This window comes from Elephas maximus, chromosome 16 (assembly GCF_024166365.1).
Source record: "Elephas maximus indicus isolate mEleMax1 chromosome 16, mEleMax1 primary haplotype, whole genome shotgun sequence".
Taxonomy (NCBI): Eukaryota; Metazoa; Chordata; class Mammalia; order Proboscidea; family Elephantidae; genus Elephas; species Elephas maximus.
Window position 1 is genome coordinate 16856111 of NC_064834.1, and position 25138 is coordinate 16881248.

The 25138-nt window shown below is 42.5% G+C and overlaps 1 protein-coding gene across 2 annotated transcripts in view; it reads right to left on the reverse strand.

Moving 5' to 3' along the window:
- Positions 1-1600: 1600 nt before the first annotated feature.
- The window catches only part of SGPL1 (sphingosine-1-phosphate lyase 1), a 105310-nt gene continuing 81772 nt past the window's right edge, over positions 1601-25138 (reverse strand). For both annotated transcript variants that reach the window (XM_049855804.1, XM_049855805.1), the window contains exons 9-15: positions 13278-13383; positions 12366-12464; positions 11546-11695; positions 9800-10038; positions 7842-7988; positions 6795-6915; positions 1601-6230 (exon numbers count right to left, since the gene is read on the reverse strand). In XM_049855804.1, coding sequence (XP_049711761.1) covers positions 6090-6230; positions 6795-6915; positions 7842-7988; positions 9800-10038; positions 11546-11695; positions 12366-12464; positions 13278-13383 — 1003 coding nt within the window. In that variant the 3' untranslated portion in view covers positions 1601-6089. The remainder of the gene's footprint in view (positions 6231-6794; positions 6916-7841; positions 7989-9799; positions 10039-11545; positions 11696-12365; positions 12465-13277; positions 13384-25138) is intronic.

Genomic DNA, 25138 nt, shown 5'->3' on the forward strand with positions numbered 1-25138 from the left:
CTTGGTCTCAGGCTCTGGAACCTTCTTTTCTACAGGTCAGTCCAGTTGGAGTCAATGGAACAGGCACTTAAAGCACTTACTCTGTGCAAGGTACTGTCCAAGGCACTGTCCAAGGCACTGGGGAAGAAGGGTGGGCTAGACCACCATGCCTTTCAATGAGTCCATTATCATCTGGAGGAATCAAGCAAGAAAATGGCTATTAACTAGGCCGGATGAACTGAAGTTAATGCTAGGTGTCAGGGCACGAAATGAACTATGGAAATACAAAGTAGTAATAGTAACTAATGTTGACAAGGGTGAATCAGGAGACTTACATTTGAGTTATACCTTGAAGATGTTAGTAGGATTCTTGAGAGACTGAGATGGCTGGGGAAGCGTTGTGAACAGGCTAAAGGCACGTGTACAGTATATATGGTGAGACCTACAACTAGAAGGGCCATCTGGGCCATACTGTCTTCTTCCTGTGCTATAACACCAGCTGAAGATTGCTAATCCTGATGGTTTCTGTAGTTTCCACTTAGAAAAGGTTTTGAGGCTTGGCTGCTTGTACACTGCAAGAGAGAGAAGGCACAGGCAGAGTTTAGGTGCCGACAGGCTGTTTGCCATCGGAGCAGCTGGTTTGAGGAGCTGGTTTGCACAGCTGTTTCCCAGCCCAGTAACGCTCTGTTGTTAGTGGCAGGTGCCACCAAGTCGATTTTGACTTATAGTGGCAGTAGAACTGCCCCACAGGGTTTTCTTGGCTGTAAAAAAATTTACAGAAGCAGATCGCCATGCATTCTCCCATGGAGCCTCTGGGTAGGTTTGAACTGCCAACCTTCAGTTAGTAGCCAAGCACTTAACCATTTGCACCACCAGGGCTCCTTGGTAATGCTCTAGGACAGAGTAGTCCCACTGATGTCCCATGACTAGGATAAGGGGCAATAAGATATCAATCCTCTTAGCCCTTGGCAGAGCTGAGTGGAAGCTCGGAGCACTCTTGTCTATCCCAGGATGTGTGCCACGCAGATATTATTTCATGATGCAAAAAAGATGGAGAAGCCTTCCTCCAGGGTTCTCGCCTGACGCACTGCCTGGGTACTTAGCTGACTTGCATATGCCAAGGTCAGCTGCAGCAAGCATCTAACAATGTCATAATTCAAGTCACCCTGGGTGGGTCAGTCCACCAACAAGGCCAGAAAAGAGGCAGAGGTTGGTGGATGAGAAATAAACATGTGGTCAACAAGAGAGAACAGCAGGAGACCCTTCCTAGCCTATATGTTAGTCAGAAAGGATTATCAACATACACATAGGGTCACCATGAGTAAGGTAACTTGAGCTTTTTTTTTTTTTTTAAATGTTGATAACAATTTCTCTGCAAAGCTTAACATTAAAACCAACAAGGATCAGATGGTAGTCTCCCATCTGCTCCACTGCTGACTGAATTTTTTCTAAGTGTGCTTTGATCCAATGGCCAAGGACTGGGGGACAGTGACCAAACAGGGAAGTATGGCCTCACCTTGCTACCTCAGCTTACGGTTATGGACCAAGGGTTGAAACAGGCACTGTTGTATGTGCTACCTTTATGTAAGACAAAACACAAGCAACACTTATTAGAAATAAATACATTTATTCTAAAATTAACCCACATAACTGAAATTACAAGGAGGATGTTAAGGATAGATTATGAAAAAGAAGAAAACTTTATAAGAGAAAGTAAGGCAATTAAGACTTCAAGGAAACGCTCCCAAAAACCTGACTTTGGGTTATTCAGGCTATAGATGGTGGCTATCAAATCACGCCTCAGTCATTACTTCTGTCACTGCTGGGTCTGGGGAAAAGCTGCTCATTGCTCCCAAGAGCCCACAGAGAAAGCAGAGCGACGTGTAGCTGTCAGAAGCAGCTATAAGCACGCCAGACACCACTTAAATGAGCCAGGCCTCTGAATCCGAGCACACGCTGGCCCCTCTTTCTCTAGTGTTTACCACAAAAGCAAGAAGGTGCTCAGGAAACCAAGCCATGTGGCAGAAAACCAGAGCAGGGACAGCACTCCTTGGCTTGGTTCTGGCAAAAGTCTGAATGAGCTGAAAGCCAGAATGAAAAGCCAGGTTACCTGAATGGCTGCCTTTGGATTCTGAGTACCCTCACAAAACACTTCTCATTTCTCCTTCATAATGGACCATGATGCCCTGCACTTACGTGTGCCGGGATAACCTAAGGGGTTCTGTCAGCTTTCAAGCCAAATGCAGTGGCCTACTCGGCTGCTGTCCAAAAGGTTGGCAGTTCGAACCTACCAGCTGCTACTTAGAAACCCTATGGGGCAGTTCTACTCTGTCCTACAGGGTCATTATGAGTTGGAATTAACTGGATGGCAATGGGCTTACTATCCTCTAACCCTTTCATGACCCTGTTATTTTCTGCTTTGAATGTTTTTTTTTTTTTTTTGGATACCATGTGTTTTCATTAATGGAAGCATGCTGAGTCGCTGAGAGTGTTTAAATTTTTGATTGGTAATATGGATTTTGAGAAATACACGGTTACCACAGAACTTTTAGGGTTCTCGGGTGCCACGATTGGTGGGCACCCATCTTTTTCCCACCAGACCTTGATTGCTGAATGTACTGCTGGTTGCCTTCCATTAGGTTATATGAGAAACCTCTGGTTTCCCATACATACGATACACACAAAACAAAACCCACCAGGGCTCCCTAATTATAACACAGGAAACCATAAATATGTTTACAAAACTCATCTAGGGGTACAAAAGCCAAAAGACAAAATTTTTTACCCAATCACACTTCCTGGATACACTACCTCACTTTTAAGCCCCACACCCCAGGTATTTCGCTTCAATGAACGTTTCTTTTGCCTTTCACCGTTACACAAGTCCCCACTGGAGGGCAGCAAATACTTTTAGTGGGAGATGCAGGGTCCCAAAGACGCTGAGATGCAGGGAAAGTGGGTGGGCAACCCTATAACCCACAAGTCATGAAAGGTTAATTAGAGCCAACCTGCCCAGCTGGCTGGAGACCACCCCTGAGGCTAAATCCATCATGAAGGTGTAAGAAAACAGAAGTGGACAAGAAAGGTAACAGAAAACAAAAAGCAGGGCCCTGGTTCTAAGGAACCAAAGACCTGAGTTCCAAACAGGTATAAAACAGGTATGACCACAGCTCCTAGTATAAAGACCAATCAGCTTCCTGTTAAAATGCTTGGAAATTAGCTGCAATGTGGCTTGGCTGTGTCTCTCTTAAAAAAAAAAAAAACCGTTACCACTGAGTCGATTCCAAATTATAGCGACCCTATAGGACAAAGCAGAACTGCCCCATAGGGTTTCCAAGGAGCAGCTGGTGGGTTTGAACTGCTGACCTCTCGGTGAGCAGCCGAGCTCTTAACCACTGTGCCACCAGGGCCCCTGGGTCTATGTAGTGGTCCTAATAGCAATGGTCACACATAACCACTTCACCACAAGGGGGTGATGTCTCACCAGCAGCCAATTCAAGCACTGCCACCACCCCGTTTGTGACCTCCCATGTGTGCCCAAGGAAACAAATGAATGCAACCATCCACAGTGATTGAGATCTGGGGCATTTAATTATTCTATAGCTTTTTAAGACATTATTGCTGCAACTGGGAAAGGAGCACTGAGCTGGGAAGGGGGCAGTTAGAGAAGACAAGAGGCAGGAAAGAATTCATAGAGTAAAGTACCGTTTTCCAAGTATAAAACCAATAACATTAAAGGTGGCATGGCAGTGTAGGCACACAACTACTTCTATGCAGGAACAAAACAGTACAGTTTTTGCAGAGGCCAATGTTGTGACATCTGCTAGCAACACAGTAAGATACTCCACTCCCACCTCTGCCACAGCCCACGTACTACACACATATGCACAGATACAAATAAAAATCTAAAAAAATGGTAAGTCAAACTTAGGCTCTTGATGATCAAATGACTGCAGTAGGTCCCTTTGAAAACACCACCACCCCTAGTAAGTACCCAGGCTCCGGCAGAGAGACTGTGAGTGGCTCGGGGTCTGGTCCCGGGGAGACAGACGCTGGAAGCATTAGCACACTCTGTGGGGCACATGCTTCTCCATTTCAGCAGCTCACAAAGAACAGCGTTACCTGCTGGGTGGTTCTGGGTCCCCAGAGCCCCTGCAACAAAGCACTGGAGACCCAAGGACAATTAAAGTACAGTTCTGACTACATATACTTGCTCAAAAGGAGGTGCCCACCACTTCAACAACTGGGAATAAACATGTAACTGCTATGTCCAAAGGATCCCAGCCTCTCCCTCTGATATGCACACCAACACCAACCACTCTTAAAACCCACAATGCACTGCAGAGCAAACATGTTTAAACACATACACACCTACCACATGAGCCCTGCAATGAGACAGCCAGCTAGTCACAGATATTGTGTGGAAAGTAGAGTGCTAAAGAACACTTCAGACAAACTGGCTGGGAGCTGGAGAAGGAGTCTGGTAGCTTGGCTCCTGGCCAGCAGCCCAGTGAGGGAGGCTAGGGATATACCATCTGGAGAGGCTGAATATTCAGGAGTCCCTGAGAAGGGGAACGGAACAGAGGAACATTTATCCTATCTTGTCCTAAGAACTCCCCAACCCAAATAAAAACCTCAAAAACAGACCCATTTCCCCTGGGGCCTGGGTCAGGAAAAGCTCACTGCTCCCTGCTGAGAAGAAAGGCACACTACATGACGTCATTAGAGAACAGTGGCTCAACTGGGATTGGGGCCCCATACAGTGGGCAGGAGAGGGCAGGAAGTGGGTGCAGGATTTGATCCTGTCCCTGCACCACCCTGAGGAAAGAGTCTTATGAAGAATTCCAGGTCCTAGGCCACAATTGACACTGGCCATCAAGCTCTCCTAATCCAGAGAGCTTCTCTCATCTTGAGCTGCTCCCTGTTAGCCAGGGCTGAGAAATATCCAGTAGCTGACGCTAAACTGCCATAGTACCTTTGGGAGCTGAATAAAAGGGAAACAGGCAGGAAAAACACATCACGGGAGAGAGAAAATTTTCCTTGCCATGAGGGCTCTCTCTTACGCCCTCCTCACCTAGGTTAGTCAAGGCAACTCGTGAAGGTGCTTTGAATTGTTCCTTCAAGCAAACATAATGGAAAGATTATTACATGATAGCTTAAAGCAATGGGGAGGGAGTACCACCAACTTGGGTGACGTGTATTTGAACTTGGGTGTTCATCCTACCCTGATACTCAGAGTATAGGAAAGAGTCTGGTTTCTGATCACCACCACCCCAGGAGAGGGCTCAGGTCTGCTCTGACCACTGCCAATCAGGGAGGCAGCACCAGGTCCACAAAGTCCCAGAGTCTCTGGAAACCATGCTCTCTTCCTAGTCCATGGGAACAAGAACAAGGCAACGGGAACCTTATTTCACATGAGAATCTCCCAAGATGGTGGTAATCGAGTGTCAGATGGAGACTACAAGCCCAGAAGTGGACCAATGGGCCACCCCTTGCTAGACCGAGCAGACATGCTCAGCCACTCTAGTCCTGCATAGTGGGGAACAACGGCTGGACAATCATGTCCTGGAAATAGAAAATGGATTACAATAAAAGTGCCTCTAAGGAAGACAACTAACCTACTTAAGAGGAGGGCTGAAAAAGCCTCCTGCTTCGAGTACACATGAAATCCATGAAGGGAAATGTTACATAAATGCTTCTTATCTGACTAGCCCAAACATCTGCTTGAGACAGCAGAGAAACACTTTTGCTATCTCATAAACTGTACCCCAGCTTCCCTAAGGAATCAGGACAGGTCAGAGTAGTCGCCACACAATGACTAAGGTGAAAGCTAGAGAGGTTAGAGAGGGAAGTGGTTAAAATTCCTAGGGTAGCGCTTAAAACGAGGGCAAAATGATTAGGTGATGAAATCCTTTACGGGTCTTCAAATTAAAAACCATGAAAAGGATGATAAAAGGTAGAACAACAATCCTGAGGACCAAGCTGACTTTTCGTCTGTCTCATTGTGCTCTGTGAAGTAAGACCAGATGTCAAAGTTGTACGTGGTCTGTTTCATACCCCAAGAACCTTCTGAAGGCCGGAAGCCCCCTGAGGTTAGAAGGGGTCAAGGCTCAGCGGGGTTTGGGGGAGCCGTTCATCTGGCTGCCCGAGGTCACAGTGTCTGTGCTGTACAGGCTGTTCAAGAAGACTGAGGACAACTCTGCCACCAGATTCCTGTCAACTGTTGCCTGGGCCATGCCATAGATGGCACCCTACAAATCCAACCAAAAATATATTATTAGTGATGGTAGGTACAGAAGCAAGGATAAAGCTGTGGTTTGGATCCCCTTTTCCCCTAGTCCTAGCTTTCCACATGTCCTCCTTATCCCCCACCGTGTAATTTTCATTCCCACCCTAGGCATCATTCTATCAGAAAGACAGCTGGCATAGTAAATTTTTCACAGGTATTGGCCAGCACACCTTTCTGCCCAAAAGAACTATCCTACGGGATTTGCTGTAGAAAATTCCACAGAAAACACATTTATTGACTCCCCTGTGTCAAAATTTTCTTTTCAAATGGACATAACCACCACCTGCTTTTGTATAGCATTTTCTAGTTTACAAGCTGCTTGACACAGAGTATCTGATTTGGGACTTCCAGTCACCCTGGGAATGAGTGAGGCAAAGATCCTCAGTTTCAGTGAAAAAAAAAAAAGCCACAATGTCTGTGGCTAAGGAGCAAAGCCAGGAACAGACTCGAGGTCATCTGAATCTTTCAACCCAACCGCCAACACCTCAACCTCCAAGGGAAGTAAAAAAAAACCGAGTGTCCTTACCATTCCTGTAGTCTTTGCTTTAGGGTTCTTCATGATTTGTGTGACAGACTCCCGGATGTCCTTTAGGAACTGTATGGCTACTCGATTCCGAGTGTGTAGTAATGTGACACAGAAATGAATACTACGAGAGAAGAAAAGACAGAGAGATGGACCTTGGGAAAAGAAAAAATGTTCTAAAATAGAGCATCCCAAATACAGGAATTCATTGGTTGCTTCCTCACATTATTTCTGACCAGTATGATCAGCCATGCTCTTCCTAATCCTGAGAACCAAGGCTCTCAGGTGCATGGGTTGTCAAGGCATAGGTTGGCAGCAGGCTGCTCAGCATGATCAACAACCACAGCTGGTTGTTGTCCTTCCTCACAAACCCAATCGCTGTTCCTTCAACCACGTGACCACCCATTAGATACTTTTAGATGAACCTTCCTGCAGACATATGGCTGAGCTCCTGAAGGACTTCAGAGCAAAGAAGAAACACACCCTCAGCCTGGAGGGAGGAAGGCGTATAAACTGTGAGAAGGGGCTGGCAGTGGCACCAACATGTGAAAGGATAAGGTGTACATGGAGCACTGAATAGACCTATTGATTTAGAGTGGATTATTTATTTAAAGGCATCATGGAAGGTTTAGAAAAGCATATTAAAGAAGATACTAGCAGGCTTTGCTAATCAGAGACCCACTGGAGGGTTTTAAGCTAAATATTACTCAGGTAATGAAGCATTTTACAAGTGCAATCTAATGGCTGTGTATAGGTGGACTAGAGAGAACAGAGGCTACAAAGAGTGGATGAAAAACCTCATGACCGACCACCAGTCTCAGGAGGCTGCACGTAAGTTTTCCCGGACACTCAGCATTTAAAGCTTACTTGTAAAGCTATAAAGGCCTCAGTCTTTATATCTAATAATGCCAGAGGGTGAGAGAGAAATCCTAGACATACTACAGTTGCCTCTGAAGTGTTAGGCTCTAGGAGTCAAAGTCTACTTTCCGGGTACCAGGTTCTTCGAAATTCATGGATCAAAGGAAGGCGAAGAGGGTTCTTCAAGCTTACCTGGGTGGGAACTGCAGCTGGTTCAAGTTCCACCCCTTAGCAGTCATCAGGTTAGACAGTCGGTAGATGTCAAAATCATGGGAGCCCAGAGCAATGACCGACAACTGGGGATTCCCCAAAACAAAGATGCCTTTGATATTTTCCAGTCTTAAAACAAAAAAGATGGAGAAGAAAAGAAATCCAGTCACATATTTCCCTCTGGTCATCATCGCTTTAATCACTCAAAGTCTCTATAACACCAGTTCAGCCTTTTGGGCCTTTAGTCTTCTCATCTTCCAAAACAAGGAGGCTAGGCTGAGATCTACGGTTCTTTTGGAAGGTATGTGTCAGAATCACAGGTGGAATATTAGAAATATTTAGAGGCCCAAGCCCCATCTAGATCTAACGAATCGGAATCACCAGCTCCTAACCTGTCTGCCCTGCCCTGAAATCATGGCATGCCCTCAGGGACATCTGAGGCATGTGCTTTAAAAATAAAAGATGTACTTCAAATTCTGGAAAAATAATCCCTCCATCTCTACAATTTTGAAAAGTCACGTATGTAATCTCTAAAGCAAGAAATGGTACAGTGGTTCTAAACAGATGGGCATATCGGAATCCATAAGAACCTTTTTCAAATGATACATGGCTAGTGACCCCTTCACCCTCAAAACATCCTGAAAAAGTCTCCAAAATCCCGATGACACAGAGAGTGGGCAGGTAATACCTTAGACAAAGTGTGTGACCAATTCTAAACCCACTGCCGTCAAGATGATTCCGACTCACAGCGACCCTATAGGACAGAGTAGAACCGCCCGACAGAGTTTCCACGGAGCACCTGGTGGATTCAAACTGCCGACCTCTTGGTTAGCAGCCGTAGCACTTAAACACTACGCCACCAGGGTTTCCGCGACCAATTCTAGCCTGAACTTAATCCCTGATTTCGTCATCTTCCCTTCCTCATTCCTTCTTCCCTGCTTCCCAAATTCTATTTTTATTCCAGTGATTCCCCACGTGTGATTCTCAGACCAGCAGCAGCTGTAGCTCCTGGAAACTTTCTAGAAATCCAAATCCTCAAACCTCATCCCAGATCTAACAAAATTATCACAAATTCTGGAGTGGGGCACAGCCATGTGTTTTAACAAGCCCTCCAGGTGAAGTGGATGCATGGTCAAGTTTGAGAACCCCTCTGTCTAGCACTTGGTAAGAGCTGCCAGTTGGTAAGACATCTTTCGAGAAGAGGTGGCCTAAAAAGCAGCCCTGATTTCAGTGGCCTCTGGCTTTGAAGACCCTCCAAAGTCACCACTGAGGAAGGCAGCTGTCATGAACTGAATTATGTCCCCTCAAAAGTGTGTTTATCAATTTGGCTGGGCCATGATTCCTGGTACTGTGGGATTTTCCTGTATGTTGTAAATCCTGCCTCTATGATGTTAATTTTTTTTTTCCTCCACTGGGTGGGTATGATGTTAATGAGGGAGGATGGGGGGCAGTTGTGTTAGTGAGGCAGGACTCAATCTACAAGATTGGAATTTGTCTTGAGGCAATCTCTTGAGATATAAAAGAGAGAATCAAACAGAGAGACAAGGGGGGACCTCATATCACCAAGAAAGCAGTGCTGGGAGCAGAGCACGTCCTTTGGACCCCGGGTCCCTGCATGAAGAAGCTCCCAGTCCAGGGCAATATTGATGAGAAGGCTGACAGAGAAAGCCTTCCCCTGGAGTTGATGCCCTGAATTTAGACTTTTAGCCTACTTTACTGTGAGAAAATAAACTTCTCTTTGTTAAAGCCATCCACTTGCGGGATTTCTGTTATAGCAGCACTAGATAACTAAGACAGCAGCTATTCTCTCAGGCCGGCACCATACCCCTGAATGGCTGCCCTAAACCCCAAGGCTGAGAGTGCTTAAGCAGGCAGATGCCTTGAGCCTACTAGCAAAAAAAGGCAACAGACAAGGCAGAATCTCAATCATCCACACATACTCTGATTTGAGGAAGCGAGTAGTTTTGATGATCTGTTTGGTAGCTTCAACATAGCCACTCTCACCAAAGTGCATCAAGGTGGCCCAACAGGCTGCACTAATGCCACCAGGCCGTGAGCCCGCGAGGGTGGGGGAAGCGTAGATGCCACCCTGCCAGTCTGTAGCAACGAAGAACTGGTAGTTCCTGTACTTCTTCTCGCTGTATAACACCACCGAGGAGCCTTTGGGGGCGTAGCCGTACTGGGTGGGAAGAAGCAAACAGGTGAGAGTGCAGCTCTACACGGCAGACCTTGCTTCCAAGCGCACGACACACAACGTGACTCCCAGTGCCCTCGTCACTTTCGCTGCAGTATGTTTCCCAATCCTTTAGGGACTCAAACAATGTTAAAAGGTGAAAAGGACTTAAGGATGGCTTGATTTTTTCCCCTTTAGGGGTGAGGAATCTGAGGCCCAGAGAAGAGCAGTGTTGTGCCCAGTTAGTGGGTTTGCTTCCTTTCTCAGCCAGCATGGGGTTTTCCCTATTTAAAACATTTCTAAGGATGGTACATCAGGATGAAAGCAAGGATAAATTTTCACGGGAAAGTATGGAAATTAAATCTTGGAGTAACTAAAATCATAATCGTCATACCTGTTGCCTACAGGACACAGCAATCCCATAGGGTTTCCAAGGCCATAATCTTTACGGAAGCAGACTGCCACATCTTTCTCCCATGGAGCTGCTAGTGGGTTCCAACTACTGACCTTTTGGTTAACAGCCAAGAGCTTAACCACTGTGCCACCAGGGCTCCTTATAATCATCCTAAGACCATCCTTTTTGCTTAGTATTAACATTTCCTTCTTATGACCACTGTGGTACGCAGAATCAAAAAGCAACTTAATCCAACTTTAAATTAAACTATGTGATCGGTTTCCTGACCAAAAAAAGGGCCCTCCTAATTAACTCTGACAATCACATGGAACTAAATTCATTCCTTGAATCAGAGAGAGCGAGATGGTAAGGAGAAAGGCCCAGGAACTGTAAGGCAAAAACAGATCATGACAATTAGTTGCTGATCACTTAGGGTTTGATGAACAGGTCTTAGCTATAAAAAAAAAAAAAAAATACTCTTGTTTAAAACAAGCTCAGAAAATGCAAACAAGGCAAGGCAAGTGTTCCTCAGGCTGCTAGTATTTCTTTCACATCTGGGTATCGTTTCAAGAGTCCCCGACTGACCTTGACTTTGTCTTGGTCCACCAGGGGTGGCATGCACATATATTTCAAATATTACAAGCCAGGAATTCCTGAGCATGTAGGTTCTTCTCTTTTTCCCCAACATTCTTTCACCAACATACTCCTGTCACCCAGGTTCAGGAACCCCATGGCACGGGACCCCCAACATTAACATACACTCTCTTAGGAACTTCAATATCAACTCTCACCCCTCTTCTCCCTTCCACCCCAAACAATCTCAAAGATTCAAGGACTATTTTTATAAGGGCCACTACACGAGTCACATACAGTAGGTCAGTGGATACCAATATTCTCTTAGCCAATATTCAGATAAAAGGTAATAGATTCCTTTTCACTGCAGCCTGTCACCGCTACCTCTTGTTCTGGTCACCTGAATCAGCTGCCCCGGTGACAGCAAAGGGCAAAATATATAATTTTATATTTTGAGGGTAAGTTAACGCTTTAGCCATTTAATTTTGTTTAGTCAAAATAATCAACCGGCTACTTCGTTAACATTTGGTCTCGTGCTTAGCTCACCTTGTGAGTATCAGCTGAAATGCTGGTCACACCTTTCACCCGGAAATCAAACGGCTGCTCAAGTGGGTATCCTGCTTTCTCCATGAAGACAATGAGGAAGCCTCCCAGACAAGCATCTACATGAAGAGGTATTTTGTATTTGACGGCCAGCTAGTTCCAAAAAACAAAGACCGTAAGAAGGTTTCATTTGTAGTATTATAACACAAACTTTACAAGACACAGGTGGAAAGGGTGGCTATCAAGTCAAGGCTAGTTTGTACTACGTCTCCCATGTCAGAAAAAACCTGGCTATTTTTTACATTCCTAATAAAGCTCATCTTTCAAGTGTACTAAGTCTCCAAAATAATTTATCTGGAATGTATGGTATCCATTTTACATTTAAATATGCATAGCCTCCAAGTCACTGCTGAATCAGGTAGCAAGTGGGCAGAGAGCTCTGCTGGAGGCTGCCTCTGGAGGAGAAGGTCCAGCTTCAGTAACTGCAGTGGGAGGAGGTGCTGTGGGGCAGCCTGCTGAATATCACCCTCTGGTGGGCAGGTTCCCGAGGGCAGACATTTCCCTAGTGTCAATACTATTTCAGGATAACCAGTTTAAACAAAGGCCTCTTCCTTGTATTATTCCTTCCCAAGAACAGAAGCTAGTGATATTCAGAAGTCCCAAAAGAGCGGCAGGGCTTACCACAGGGCTGAGGAAAGCTATTCATCATGACTGCGGTCAAACCTAAAATCAAAATTGCTCCTAACTTGCCAAGCACCACACCAGTGGATTCTGTTTTACAATCCCAATCTAGCTGCCAGACTAGGCCATTTCCCTCGTGTACCTTGGCCACTTCAGGGACAGGATCTATCACACCATGAGGAAATTGTGGGGTAGAGCAGACGAGCATGGCAGTGTTCCGGGAAATGGCTCTTCTCATGGCCTAGGGATTCAAAAGTCAGAGGAAAATGAGAATCCGCATCACTGCTGTGCTCCTCTTCTGCTGCCAAGAGCAATCTGGGCTACTAGCTTAGTGTTCCGCTTCCTTCACCTTTCCAGCCTGGGAGAAGCCCACCATGGTGGCCAATGCAAACACATCCCAATGCGTCCATTTGGGGAAAACTGAGAGCACAGTATAAGAAAAGCAAAATCACTGTGGGGATGGAAAGAGTATTGGGCTGGGAGGCAAAAGAGCCTAATCTAAGTCCCAGCCCACAACATACCAGCAGGAAAACCGTGAATTTAACTTCACCCAGTCTGTTTGCTCATCTGTGAACTGCAATAATACCAACAGCTTCAGCGACCTCCCTGGACTGCTGTAAGGCTCAAATTCATTCTGATAGCACTTCGAAAACTGAAAAGTTCTTCTACACAAATGCAAGGCATAAAAATAATTTCTTTATAATGAAAATGGCATTAATTCAGGCCAATCAAAACTGCAGTGAGAGTCTTGGGGCCAGTTGCTCCATGCTCATTTTTCTAATAAAGAAAGGAAAATGATGATTTCAAATGCAAAATCCAGGTCTTTAACACCCAGGTTAACAACTAGATCATCTCCCTGTTAGAATTCGTGAATCCATGAAAAGACTGAAGTTGCAATCAATCACCACCGTCAGTGACCGTTTTCTAATTTCCGGCTGCCACATCAAAGGCACTTAGAGCCTATCGAGTGTGCCATGGAAAAAGCTAGCCAGTTAGATGGACTTCCAGCTTCTCACAGCAGGAGAGAGGCAACAGTTCCTTCAGGGGAACTCACCCGCACATTCACCTCCATCATTTTGTTCAGGGGAACCCGTATAATCTTCATCCCGAAATAACTGGCTGCTTTATCAAACGCAGCATGGGCACTTTGGGGTGCCACACTAGACGAGAGAGAAGAGAACAATGAAATTCAGAACAAAACAGGAGTCAAGAGAGAACACAGCAGCAGATAATCTAAATCACCAGGAGTAAACTCCTGATTTTTTCCCCAAAATTTATTTAAAGTGTTTATATTGTTTTTACTTTTCTTTTTAAGCAGATACAAAACGTGGTCAACTGAGTTTCCACAGAAGCCTTCTGCCAACTATTTGGGAAATCATTCTGGCAACTGGAAGGAGAACACAGAAGCAATCCCACATCGAGGGATCCCAAGGGCAAACTAGGACTAACAGGTGAATATTAAAGGACAGAGAATTTGGATCAGCTCAATCGAAAGTACAGCTTTCAAATGCCTGGCTATCCAAAGACAGATGCCTTAAGGGAAAGCAGGCTTCCTGGCAAGACACATGTTCAAGGAGAAAGTGTAAGACTGCTTGGCAAGGAAGTTAAAGCAACAGTCAGCATCAGAGCCGAGGTTTCTTCCAACTCTGAAGGACCATGATCCTCTGATAATCTAAAACCTCCAGTTTTCCCATACATTTGGAAGTAGTATTTCAAATACTCTTGAAAGAAGAAACTGAGTCATAGTTAAGTATTTGCTTTCAGGCTTCCCTCAATTACCCTACTCTTAAAATAAACCTATTTCCTTTAAGGGAGAAAAATCTCAATTACTGATAAGGGCCCAAGCACCAAAGATACATGTATGAAGAAAGTTTGTAGCTGATTTTACTCCCTTAGACTAAGTATGAATCACAGCATGAGATCATGTGCAACAAAATTTCTAGTCAATGACACTTGTGAGGAAGACATTAACCCAACAGATACAGTATAAACACAATGTACAAGGACAGGGTCTAGAGAACAAACACAACCGAACATCAAAATTACGTCCACGGGTTGGCAATAGAATCCATGCTAGCAAACTTCTAAAACTGAAGAACTTGGTATAATAAACCGCTGACCTGAGGTCTGAATCACAACTCCATTTTGTTGCGGGCTCCTGCTGCATTCCTGAGAATGCAACCTTGACTTCTCATTCATATGCATATGGCCTTGGGCCTCTAGCTGGATAGGACCAGAAGACCCTGGCCCCCTATCGGTCACCTTGTTTAACTAGCCTGGCACTTCCCCAAGTCACTCTTAGCAAATAAGAGGGGGGGTCAGGAATGTGGTTGAGACACTCTTAGTAAAGGAGGAGTCAGGCATTTCATTGTAGGAGAACAAGGTTACTCAAGATGTCCCAGGAAGAAGGTAGTCTGAACTGATGATGTACCCACACTGCAACCATCACACACTCCCCTTCCCCATCCTGAATATAAAAGCACATCTCTCCTTTCAGGCTTCAGAGCACTTTTTAGATTTCTCGGTCCTGTGTTTCCCCAATTCGCTAATTGTTACTACCCTCAATAAATCTATTTGCTTTGACTTTAACAGAGTGAGTGTTCTTACTCTAGGGCATTTCTTGATGTCAAATACATGAGATTCAAAGGTGCATTATGTCTGGCGGCCACCTGGACATCATGGACTTCAGGCTCCTGGTACCAGGGGAGCCGCTTTGGCTCACTGTTCTCCCTGGATTCCAAGGAATTGCTCCAGGTAAAACGCCTCTCAAATCAACCTTCGCTTCCTTTCGTTGATGCACTTTGAGGTTTATTGTTCGACTTCTCCACTTTCATTTTCAGTTTGTGCTCTAAACATTTTGACAAGTTAACTGCCATACTGTTTGGTGAGGCTGTCATCACAGTTCCCCCAGGTCTACTTTAGCTGATGTTGAGAGAATCAAGGTTTCAGCCCATGAAGTTTGAACTCACTTTTTTCTAAGGCACACATTCAGGTCTCAGTGCACCATTCTGTTCTGGGTATATGTTAAGTCTCATAGCACAAACTGTTCACGTTTCAGTAGGATGGGTGATGCCAGTTCTGTTGCTGGCCCATGTTTACTAGAGACAGTTTAGAGTGGCGAGTGCACATTAAGGTCTCAGGGCACATTCAGGTTTCCGTGCACATTAAAGTATCCGCTGCATGTGAAATTCACTATTTTAGTGAGACGGTGGCAGGATCTCACTAGAGACAGTTCTGAAAATCTGTGACCACTGTGGGGCTCTTCTGAACTACATAAACCAGTCTTCCTACACGGTAAATTCGAAAGAAAACTCCCAGATCCAGCAATCACAATGGGACGGACACCTATTTTCAAGACTTCGAAAGGCATAAAAAAATAAACTAGTAAAATGGCCTCAATGCAAGAAAACATTTCTAAATTGACCAAACAACTAAAGGAAGTACAACGTCAGGTGCCTGCTCCTATCTCTCCTACGCCCATTCTTTCTGCCTCTCCGCCAGCTAACTCTACTAATACCCTTTCTGAACTCTGTTTCTACCCTGCAGAACTTACTAAAGAACAATTAGAGACACCAGTTGTTTCTGTTACAATCTATGAAATGGCTTTTCAGATAGGGTATCCAGAAGAAGTAAATAAACCTTCCCAGGTTACCTTTGCCTCTTGGTATAAAGCAGAAATTTGCATAATTGTAAAGGATTCTCCTAATCCTCGTGAAGATCCACAAAAGTTCATCCAGGAATTTAGGATTTTAGTAAAAACTATGAACCTGGCTCATCAAATCTATATCAATTAATAAATACACTGATATGACTAAGGAAAGCTCAAAGACGGATGGAGGCGGCCAATTGGAAAAATCCAGAAAAATCTTTTAACTCTAAGAGCCAATGTTCCCAGTATAGAATTATTAGACCAAGCCAAAGCCATCATTAAATTACTCATAGACTATTCCAAAAGTTTTCCCCGGGAAAATAACTTGTCAAAAGTTCAAGGCTGTAAGCAATAGAAAAGGACTGCTTGAGCCAACTTTTTCCTGAAAACTCAGGCTTAAATTTCACAGAGCCTAGAGCTGAAAGAACTTTCAACTCCATATCCCTAAACAAACTTCACCCTGAATTATCGGAGCTGGTTAACCCATTTGTGTTGTCTTTTCTTTGCTCTTCTTTGGAGAACTTTTGTTTGGTGCTCAGGGTTGTCAGAGGGTCTGAGATCCCTCCATGTGAGACTCTGGCAAGTTAATAAGTTTTATCTAGAACCTATTTTCTGTTGAATTCAGTTGATCTTACCAAAGAATTGCTGTATACATTTTAAAAACCTAGGCTGTTTATCCCCGTGTCAGTTTCTCATACTGTGGGAGCTTGTGTGTTGCTGGGATACTAGAAGCTACGCCACCAGTATTCAGATACCAGCAGGGTCACCCATGGAGGACAGGTTTCAGCTGAGCTTCCAGACTAAGACAGACTAGAAAGAAGGACTGGGCAGTCTACTTCTGAAAAGCATTAGCCAATGAAAACCTTGTGAACAGCAGCAGAACACTGTCTGATATAGTGCTGGAAGATGAGCCCCCCAGGTTGGAAGGCTCTCGAAAGATGACTGGGGAAGAGCTGCCTCCTCAAAACAGAGCTGACCTTAATGATGGGGATGGAATCAAGCTTTCGGAACCTTCATTTGCTGATCTGGCATGACTCAAAATGAGAAGAAACAGCTGCAAACATCCATTAATAATCAGAACCTGGAATGTACGCAGTATGAATCTAGGAAAGTTGGAAGTCATGAAAAATGAAATGGAATGCATAAACATCGATATCCTAGGCATTAGTGAGATGAAATGGACTGGTATTGGCCATTTTGAATCGGACAATCATATAGTCTACTATGCTGGGAATGACAACTTGAAGAGGAATAGTGTGGCATTCATTGTTGAAAAGAACGTTTCGAGATCTATCCTGAAACACGCTGTCAGTGATAGGATAATATCCATACGTCTATAAGGAGAAACAGTTAACACGACTATTATTCAAATTTACGCACCAACCACTAGGGCCAAAGATGAAGAAATAGGAGATTTTTATCAGCTGCTGCAGTCTGAAATTGATCGAACATGCAATCAAGATGCATTGATAATCACTGGCGATTGGAATGTGAAAGATGGAAACAAAGAAGAAGGATCAGTAGCTGGAAAATATGGCCTTGGTGACAGAAACAATGCCAGAGATCAAATGATAGATTTTTGCAAGACCAACGACTTCTTCACTGCAAATACCTTCTTTCACCAACATGAACAGCGACTCTACACATGGACCTTGCCAGATGGAACACACAGAAATCAAATTGACTACATCCGTGGAAAGAGACGATGGAAAAGCTCAACAGCATCAGTCAGAACAAGGCCAGGGGCCGACTGTGGAACAGACCATCAACTGCTCATATGCAAGTTCAAGCTGAAACTGAAGAAAATCAGAGTAAGTCCATGAGAGCCAAAATATGACCTTGAATATATCCCACCTGAATTTAGAGACCATCTCAAGAATAGATTTGAAGCACTGAACACTAGTGACTGAAGGCCAGACGAGTTGTGGAATGACATCAAGGACATCATCCATGAAGAAAGCAAGAGGTCACTGAAAAGACAGGGAAGACCAAGATGGATGTCAGAAGAGACTCTGAAACTTGCTCTTGAGTGTCGAGCAGCCACGGCAAAAGGAAGAATTGATGAAGTAAAAGAACTGAACAGAAGATTTCAAAGGGCCTCTCAAGAAGACAAAGTAAAGTATTACAATGACATGACGTGCAAAGACCTGGAGATGGAAAACCAAAAGGGAAGAACACGCTCGGCATTTCTCAAGCTGAAAGAACTGAAGAAAAAATTCAAGCCTCGACTTGCAACAGTGAAGGATTCCATGGGGAAAATATTAGACGACGCAGGACGTATCAAAAGAAGATGGAAGGAATACTCAGAGTCATTATACCAAAAAGAATTAGTCGATATTCAACCATTTCAAGAGGTGGCATATGATCAGGAACCGATGGTACTGAAGAAAGAAGTCCAAGCTGCTCTGAAGGCACTGGCGAAAAACAAGGCTCCAGAAAATTGATGGAATATCAATTGAGATGTTTCAACAAACAGATGGAGCGCTGGAGGTGCTCACTCGTCTATGCCAAGAAATATGGAAGACAGCTTCCTGGCCAACTGACTGGAAGAGATCCATATTTATGCATATTCCCAAGAAAGGTGGTTCAAGCAAATGTGGAAATTGTAGAACAATATCATTAATATCACACGCAAGCAAAGTTTTGCTGAAGATCATTCAAAAATAGCTGCAGCAGTATATCGACAGGGAACTGCCAGAAATTCAGGCTGGTTTCAGAAGAGGACGTGGAACCAGAGATATCATTGCTGATGTCAGATGGATCCTCGCTGAAAGCAGAGAATACCAGAAGGATGTTTACCTGTGTTTTATTGACTATGCAAAGGCATTTGACTGTGTGGATCATAACAAACTATGGATAACACTGTGGAGAATGGGAATTACAGAACACTTAATTTGTGCTCATGAGGAACCTTTACATAGATCAAGAGGCAGTTGTTCGGACTTAAAAAGGGGGTACTGATTGGTTTAAAGTCAGGAAAGGTGTGTGTCAGGGTTGTATTCTTTCACCATACCTATTTAATCCATATGCTGAACAAATAATCCGAAAAGCTGGACTATATGAAGAAGAACGGGGCATCAAGATTGGAGGAAGACTCATTAACAACTTGTGTTATGCAGATGACACAACCTTGCTTGCTGAAAGTGAAGAGGACTTGAAGCACTTAAAAATGAAGATCAAAGACCACACCCTTCAGTATGGATTACACCTCAACATAAAGAAAACAAAAATCCTCACAACTGGTCCTATGAGCAACATCATGATAAACGGAGAAAAGACTGAAGTCGTCAAGGATTTCATTTTACTTGGATCCACAATCAACAGCCATGGAAGCAGCACTCAAGAAATCAAAAGACACATTGCATTGGGGAAATCTGCTGCAAAGGACCTCTTCAAAGTGTTGAAGAGCAAAGATGTCACCCTGAAGACTAAGGTGTGCCTGACCCAAGCCATGGTATTATTTTCAATCACATCATATGCATGTGAAAGCTGGACAATGAATAAGGAAGACCAAAGAAGAGTTGACACCTTTGAATTGTGGTGTTGGCGAAGAATATTGAATACACCATGGACTGCCAGAAGAAGGAACAAATCTGTCTTGGAAGAAGTGCAGCCAGAATGCTCCTTAGAGGCAAGGATGGCAAGACTGCATCTTAAATACTTTGGACATGTTGTCAGGAGGGATCAATCCCTGGAGAAGGACATCATGCTTGGCAGAGTACAGGGTCAGCGGAAAAGAGGAAGACCCTCAACAAGGTAGATTGACACAGTGGCTGCAACAATGAGCTCAAGCATAACGATTGTAAGGATGGCACAGGACCAGGCAGTGTTTCGTTCTGTTGTGCACAGGGTCGCTATGAGTCGGAACCGACTTGACAGCACGTAACAACAACAACAACAAGGCTGTTTATGTTATGTGGTACTGTATATGCCTGGTCTCACAGACTATAAGTTTATGTGGTTTTCTGTCTCCTTCCATTGAGACTTTGCCTCTGGTCTAGAGAATAGTGTCTGAGTTTCTGTCTTGTATCAGGTTGAAGCCATGGCTGCTGCTTTTCATAGAGCTGTCTACAATCTCAGTTCCTTTCTCTTCCAAGAAAAAACTGTGTTTTGCACCTGGGCTTTCAGTAGCTACTCTGAGAAAATTTTATACAAATTACTTCACTGAAAAGTGCACTGGGAAAAAAAAAAAGATTGGCATGATGAGGCCTCGGAAACATAAAAACATTTTTCTATATTTCTTCTCTAAAAGATCCTATAAAGCATGCAAGAGATAGTCATGCAAATGTAATAATTTTTTACCTCCAGATTGTACTATTAAATTAGAATTGGCTTAATGATAAATAAGCACTTAGGAAACCCTGATGGCATAGTGGTTAAGTGCTACAACTGCTAATCAAAGGGTCGGCAGTTTGAATCCGCCCGGCTCTCCTTGGAAACTCTATGGGGCAGTTCTACTCTACTATGAGTCGGAATCAATTCGAGGGCACTGGGTTTGGTTTTTTTTGGTATATAACTTTGATAGTCCAAATATTTCCTGGAATTAATGAATGTGAATTTATTCTGACAAAGATTTTTTATGTTCTCTAGAATGTCAATCTTAAAAGCAAAACCTTTCTCAGTAACTTAGGCTAGGTATTATATGAAATGTGTTTTATTTAAGAAAACGAGGTAATTTCCAAGAATGGATACGTTCATCTTTGCTAAACAGCTTTGGTATTTACTGGGTAGAAAAAAGGTTGTGATAAATAGAAAGCAAACTTTCTCACCAAGAGGATAGTAAAAGGGAAAGAATGTGGTTATCTTTTGTCTTTCAAAATACCTAGGCCAACTTAAACATATGTAAATGAATTGGGATGACTAATTCTTATCTTTGACCATGAGCCACAAGATGCAGAGGGTGGGGCAGGATCAGGCCTCCTTTGCCCCCCAACCTCAGAGGTCATATAGTTTCAGGGAAGCTATTGGAGGACCCCACCCAACTAGGTGCAGACATTTTAAGACAAAAGAAAATAAGGTGTTACCTTATTATAGTTATCAGAAATTAGGTGGATCCCTGTCATAAAAGAAATGTAAACAAGTTCTCCATATTGTAGAGGAATTCTAAGAAGCCAAAAGACAGACATCACAATGAGACACACTTCAAATGGCCTGAGAAAATGTTTCCAGCCCTAGACCAGACACTTAACATTTTAGCGTTATCAATGAATTGGTAAGAACAGAGATTTGTGATTTCCAAAACCAGTTGATAAAATCTTCAAGGGCTAAAGTCAGATTGAGGAAAATATGTGAACTGGTAAAAGTTTGAATGAAACTTAGAGTATTTAAACAAACTTTATTTCAATGTTGTTGTTAGGTGCTGTCAAGTGAGTTCTGATTCATAGCTACCCTACGTACAACAGAACAAAACACTGCCCGGTCTTGCGCTGTTAGGCTTGAGCCCATTGTTGCAGCCACTGTGTCAATCCATCTCATTGAGGGTCTTCCTCTTTTTCATTGGCTATTTTACCAAGCATGATGTCCTTCTCCAGGGACTGATTCTTTCTGATAACATGACCAAAGTATGTAAGATGTACTCTCACCATCCTTGCTTCCAAGGAGCATTCTGGTTGTACTTCTTCCAAGACAGATTTGCTCGTTCTTCTAGCAGTTCATGGTATATTCAATATTCTTTCCCAACAACACCACAGTTCAAGGGTATCAATTCTTTTTCAGTCTGCCCTATTCACTGTCCAGCTTTCAAATGCTTAGGAGGCAACTGAAAACACCAAGGCTTGCGTCAGGCGCACCTTAGTATTCAAGGTGACATATATGCTTTTTAACATTTTAAAGGTCTTTTACAGCTAATTTGCCCAAAGCAATGCATCTTTTGATTTCTTGACTGTTGCTTCCATGAGTGTTGACTGTGGATCCAAGTAAAATGAAATCCTTGACAACTTCAATCTTTTCTCTGTTTCTCATGTTGCTTATTGGTCCATGGAGAGAATTTTTGTTTTCTTTATGTTGAAGTGTAATCCATACTGAAGGCTGTGGTCTTTGAACTTCATTATTAAGTGTTTCAAGTCCTTCTCACTTTCAGCAAGCAAGGTGGTATCATCTGCATAAAGTGGGTTGTTAATGAGTCTTCCTCCAATCCTCATGCCACATACTTCTTCATATAGTACAGCTCCTTGAGTTATCCATTTTGGTCCTCTCTTTCCTGTCTTTTTAATGACCTCTTGCTTTCTTCATGTACAATGTCCTTGATGTCATTCCACAACTCCCCCGGTCTTTGGTCATTAGTGCTCAACATGTCAAATCTATTGTTGAGATGGTCTCTAAATTCAGGTGGGATATACTCAAGGTCGTACTTTGGCTCTCGTGGACTTGTTTTAAGTTTCTTCAGCCTCAACTTGAACTTGCATGTCAGCAACTTATGGTCTGTTCCACAGTCGGCCCCTGGCCTTGTTCTGACTGATGATATTGAGCTTTTCCATTGTCTCTTTGCACAGATGTAGTTGATTTGATTCCTGTGTATTCCATCTGGTGAAGTCCATGTGTATAGTCACTGTCTATGTTGGTGAAAAAAGGTATTTGCAATGAAGAAGTCGTTGGTCTTGTAAAATTCTATCATGCAATCTCCGGCACTGTTTCTATCACGGAGGCCATATTTTCCAATTACCGATCCTTATTCTTTGTTTCCAACTTTTTCATTCCTATCACCAGTAATTATCGATGCATCATGACTACATATTTAATCAATTTCAGACTCAAGAAGTTGGTAAAAACTTCAGTTTCTTCATCATTAGCCTTAGTGGTTCGTGCGTAAATTTGAATAACAGTCGTATTAACTGGTTTTCCTTATAGATGTATGGATATTATCCTATCACTGACAGTGCTGTACTTCATATTAGACCTTGAAATGTTCTTTTTGACAGTGAATGCAATGCCATTCCTCTTCAAGCTGTCATTCCCAGCATAGTAGACCATATGATTGTCTGATTCAAAATGTTCAAAACCGGTCCACTTCAGCTCACTAATGCCTAGGATATCGATGTTTACACATTCCATTTTTGACAACTTCTAATTTTCCTAGATTCATACTTTGAATATTCCACATTCTGGTAATTAATGGATGTTTGCAGCTGTTTCTTCTCATTTTGAGTCGTGCCACATCAGCAAATGAAGGTCCCGAAAGCTTGACTCCATCCATGTCAATAAGGTCAAATCTACTTTAAGGAGGCTGCTCTTCCCCAGTCATATTTTGAGTGCCTTCCAACCTGAGGGACTCACCTTCCAGCACTATATCAGGCAATGTTCCACTGCTATTCATAAGGTTTTCACTGGCTAATTCTTTTCAGAGGCTGACTGCCAAGTACTCCTTCCTAGTCTGTCTGCAAGCTCAGCTGAAACCTGTCCACTACAGGTGACCTTGCTGGTGTTTGAATACTGGTGGCATAGCTTCCAGCATCACATCAACACGCAAGCCCCCACAGTACAACAAACTGACAGACACATGGGGGCTATTTCAACAGTTATTATATTTTATGGTGTATAAAAAAGGCTTAAAATAATTTCCAAGATCTTTAGGTAATTTACTAATATTAAGTTAATATATATTCATTATAATTTATGTTTATGTACTTTCGCTTCTTATGCCACATGTACGTATGTATATGTATATTTGGGTCTACTAATGACTGTGTTCATTTTTGCAACTTGAAAGAGTTATACTCTAAGAGATATGCAACAAAGACAATGTTTAAAAGGCTTATTGAAAGGGAATTTATTTGATATGTTCAAAGTTTTTATCTTTATCTTTCTAACACTTCATGGGTTAATTTATGCGATTTTTAAGAACTTTTAGTGTCAAATAACACAGAGCAAAGAAATGGGTTTCTCATTGTTATTTACTGAGTTGAAGAGTTCATTTATATTCTGTGTAATATGCCTCAAAGGCAAGAGTTGAGAGTCTCATCAAAATAAATTTCTAAATCAAAAACCAAACCAGATGACTTGGAGAAAAGCTGAAGTTTATACCTTTAAGATCTTTAAATAATTTAAGTCTGGTGACCCATGAGAAAAATGTTTATATAATGTGATAAATTACATGAAATGTGTTGTCAAATTAAAAAAAAAAATTCTTTGGGTTAAAATTTTTATGAGTGTCAGTATCTTACCGTGATTTTTGCCTGGCACTAGACAATAAGATTTTTAATTGCTAACTTGGTCTCAACTTTGCATCTTTTGAATCTAGCATCATTGAAGCCAATGGTTTTAACTGGGGAATTCACATCATTTACCCACAGACTTTTTTTTTTTTTTTATCCAGATGTTTAGAGACTTCATAATCTTGGTATATTCTCAGTCTTTCCTGACTATATGGTATTATGTCTCAAAATTATTATGTATTATATCTGACGCTCTTTTAAAATGAAGTTAATCATTATGCTTAAAGATATTTTTGGTCTAAAAATTGTTTTAATTTGGCTTTGCATTACTTTTATAGTTAATTCTCATCAGGTCTTTTTTTAAAAATCAGTATTATATAAGGTAACCACAGCCATTTTTAGGTTTGTCATCTACAGGTAAGCTTTGCCTTGCTGATGCATTGAAAATGCCTGACCAAAATATTTCAACAAAAATGGACTATATCAGGCTTATAAAGAGGACTATAATATTTTGAACATGGATGCCATTGGACTAAATAGAACTCTTACGTAGAAACTAACAAGAGTTTTCAAGTTCATGCTGAACCAGAATGGCATCGAACCAAAATTAGCTACTTAGGATTGAGTAAATGAAAAGAATTACTATAACGTTTAAATGAGAATATTATTAATATTCAATGCTCTATTTTCTAGTATATCATTTTTTATTTTCTTTCTTTTTTAATATAAGAATCATCTATTTCAGGAACTAATAACACTATGCTGGTTACGGAATGTGCTATGAATTAAAAGATCTTTTTTTTTTTTTTTATGGCTCACGTCAAAGAGCTGACAAAAATACATTCAGAAGTGCCAGACTCCAAGAGATGAATACTGAAATGACTATGACGAGGGAAGCAGTTCTTCAAAACCAAATGGCCCTCCTTTATGTTGTTCATACCGACTCTAATATCGTTAAACCTGAATTATTGAAATACTGCCAATCTTTAATCAATTACTCTAAGGAATATTTTTCAGAGGTTAAAAAAGCCTTTGATGGTCAGAAACCAAAATCTGCCTAGTATTTGATACCTGCCATGTCTGGTTCTCCCTTTTTGATATTTTAACTGGTCACCA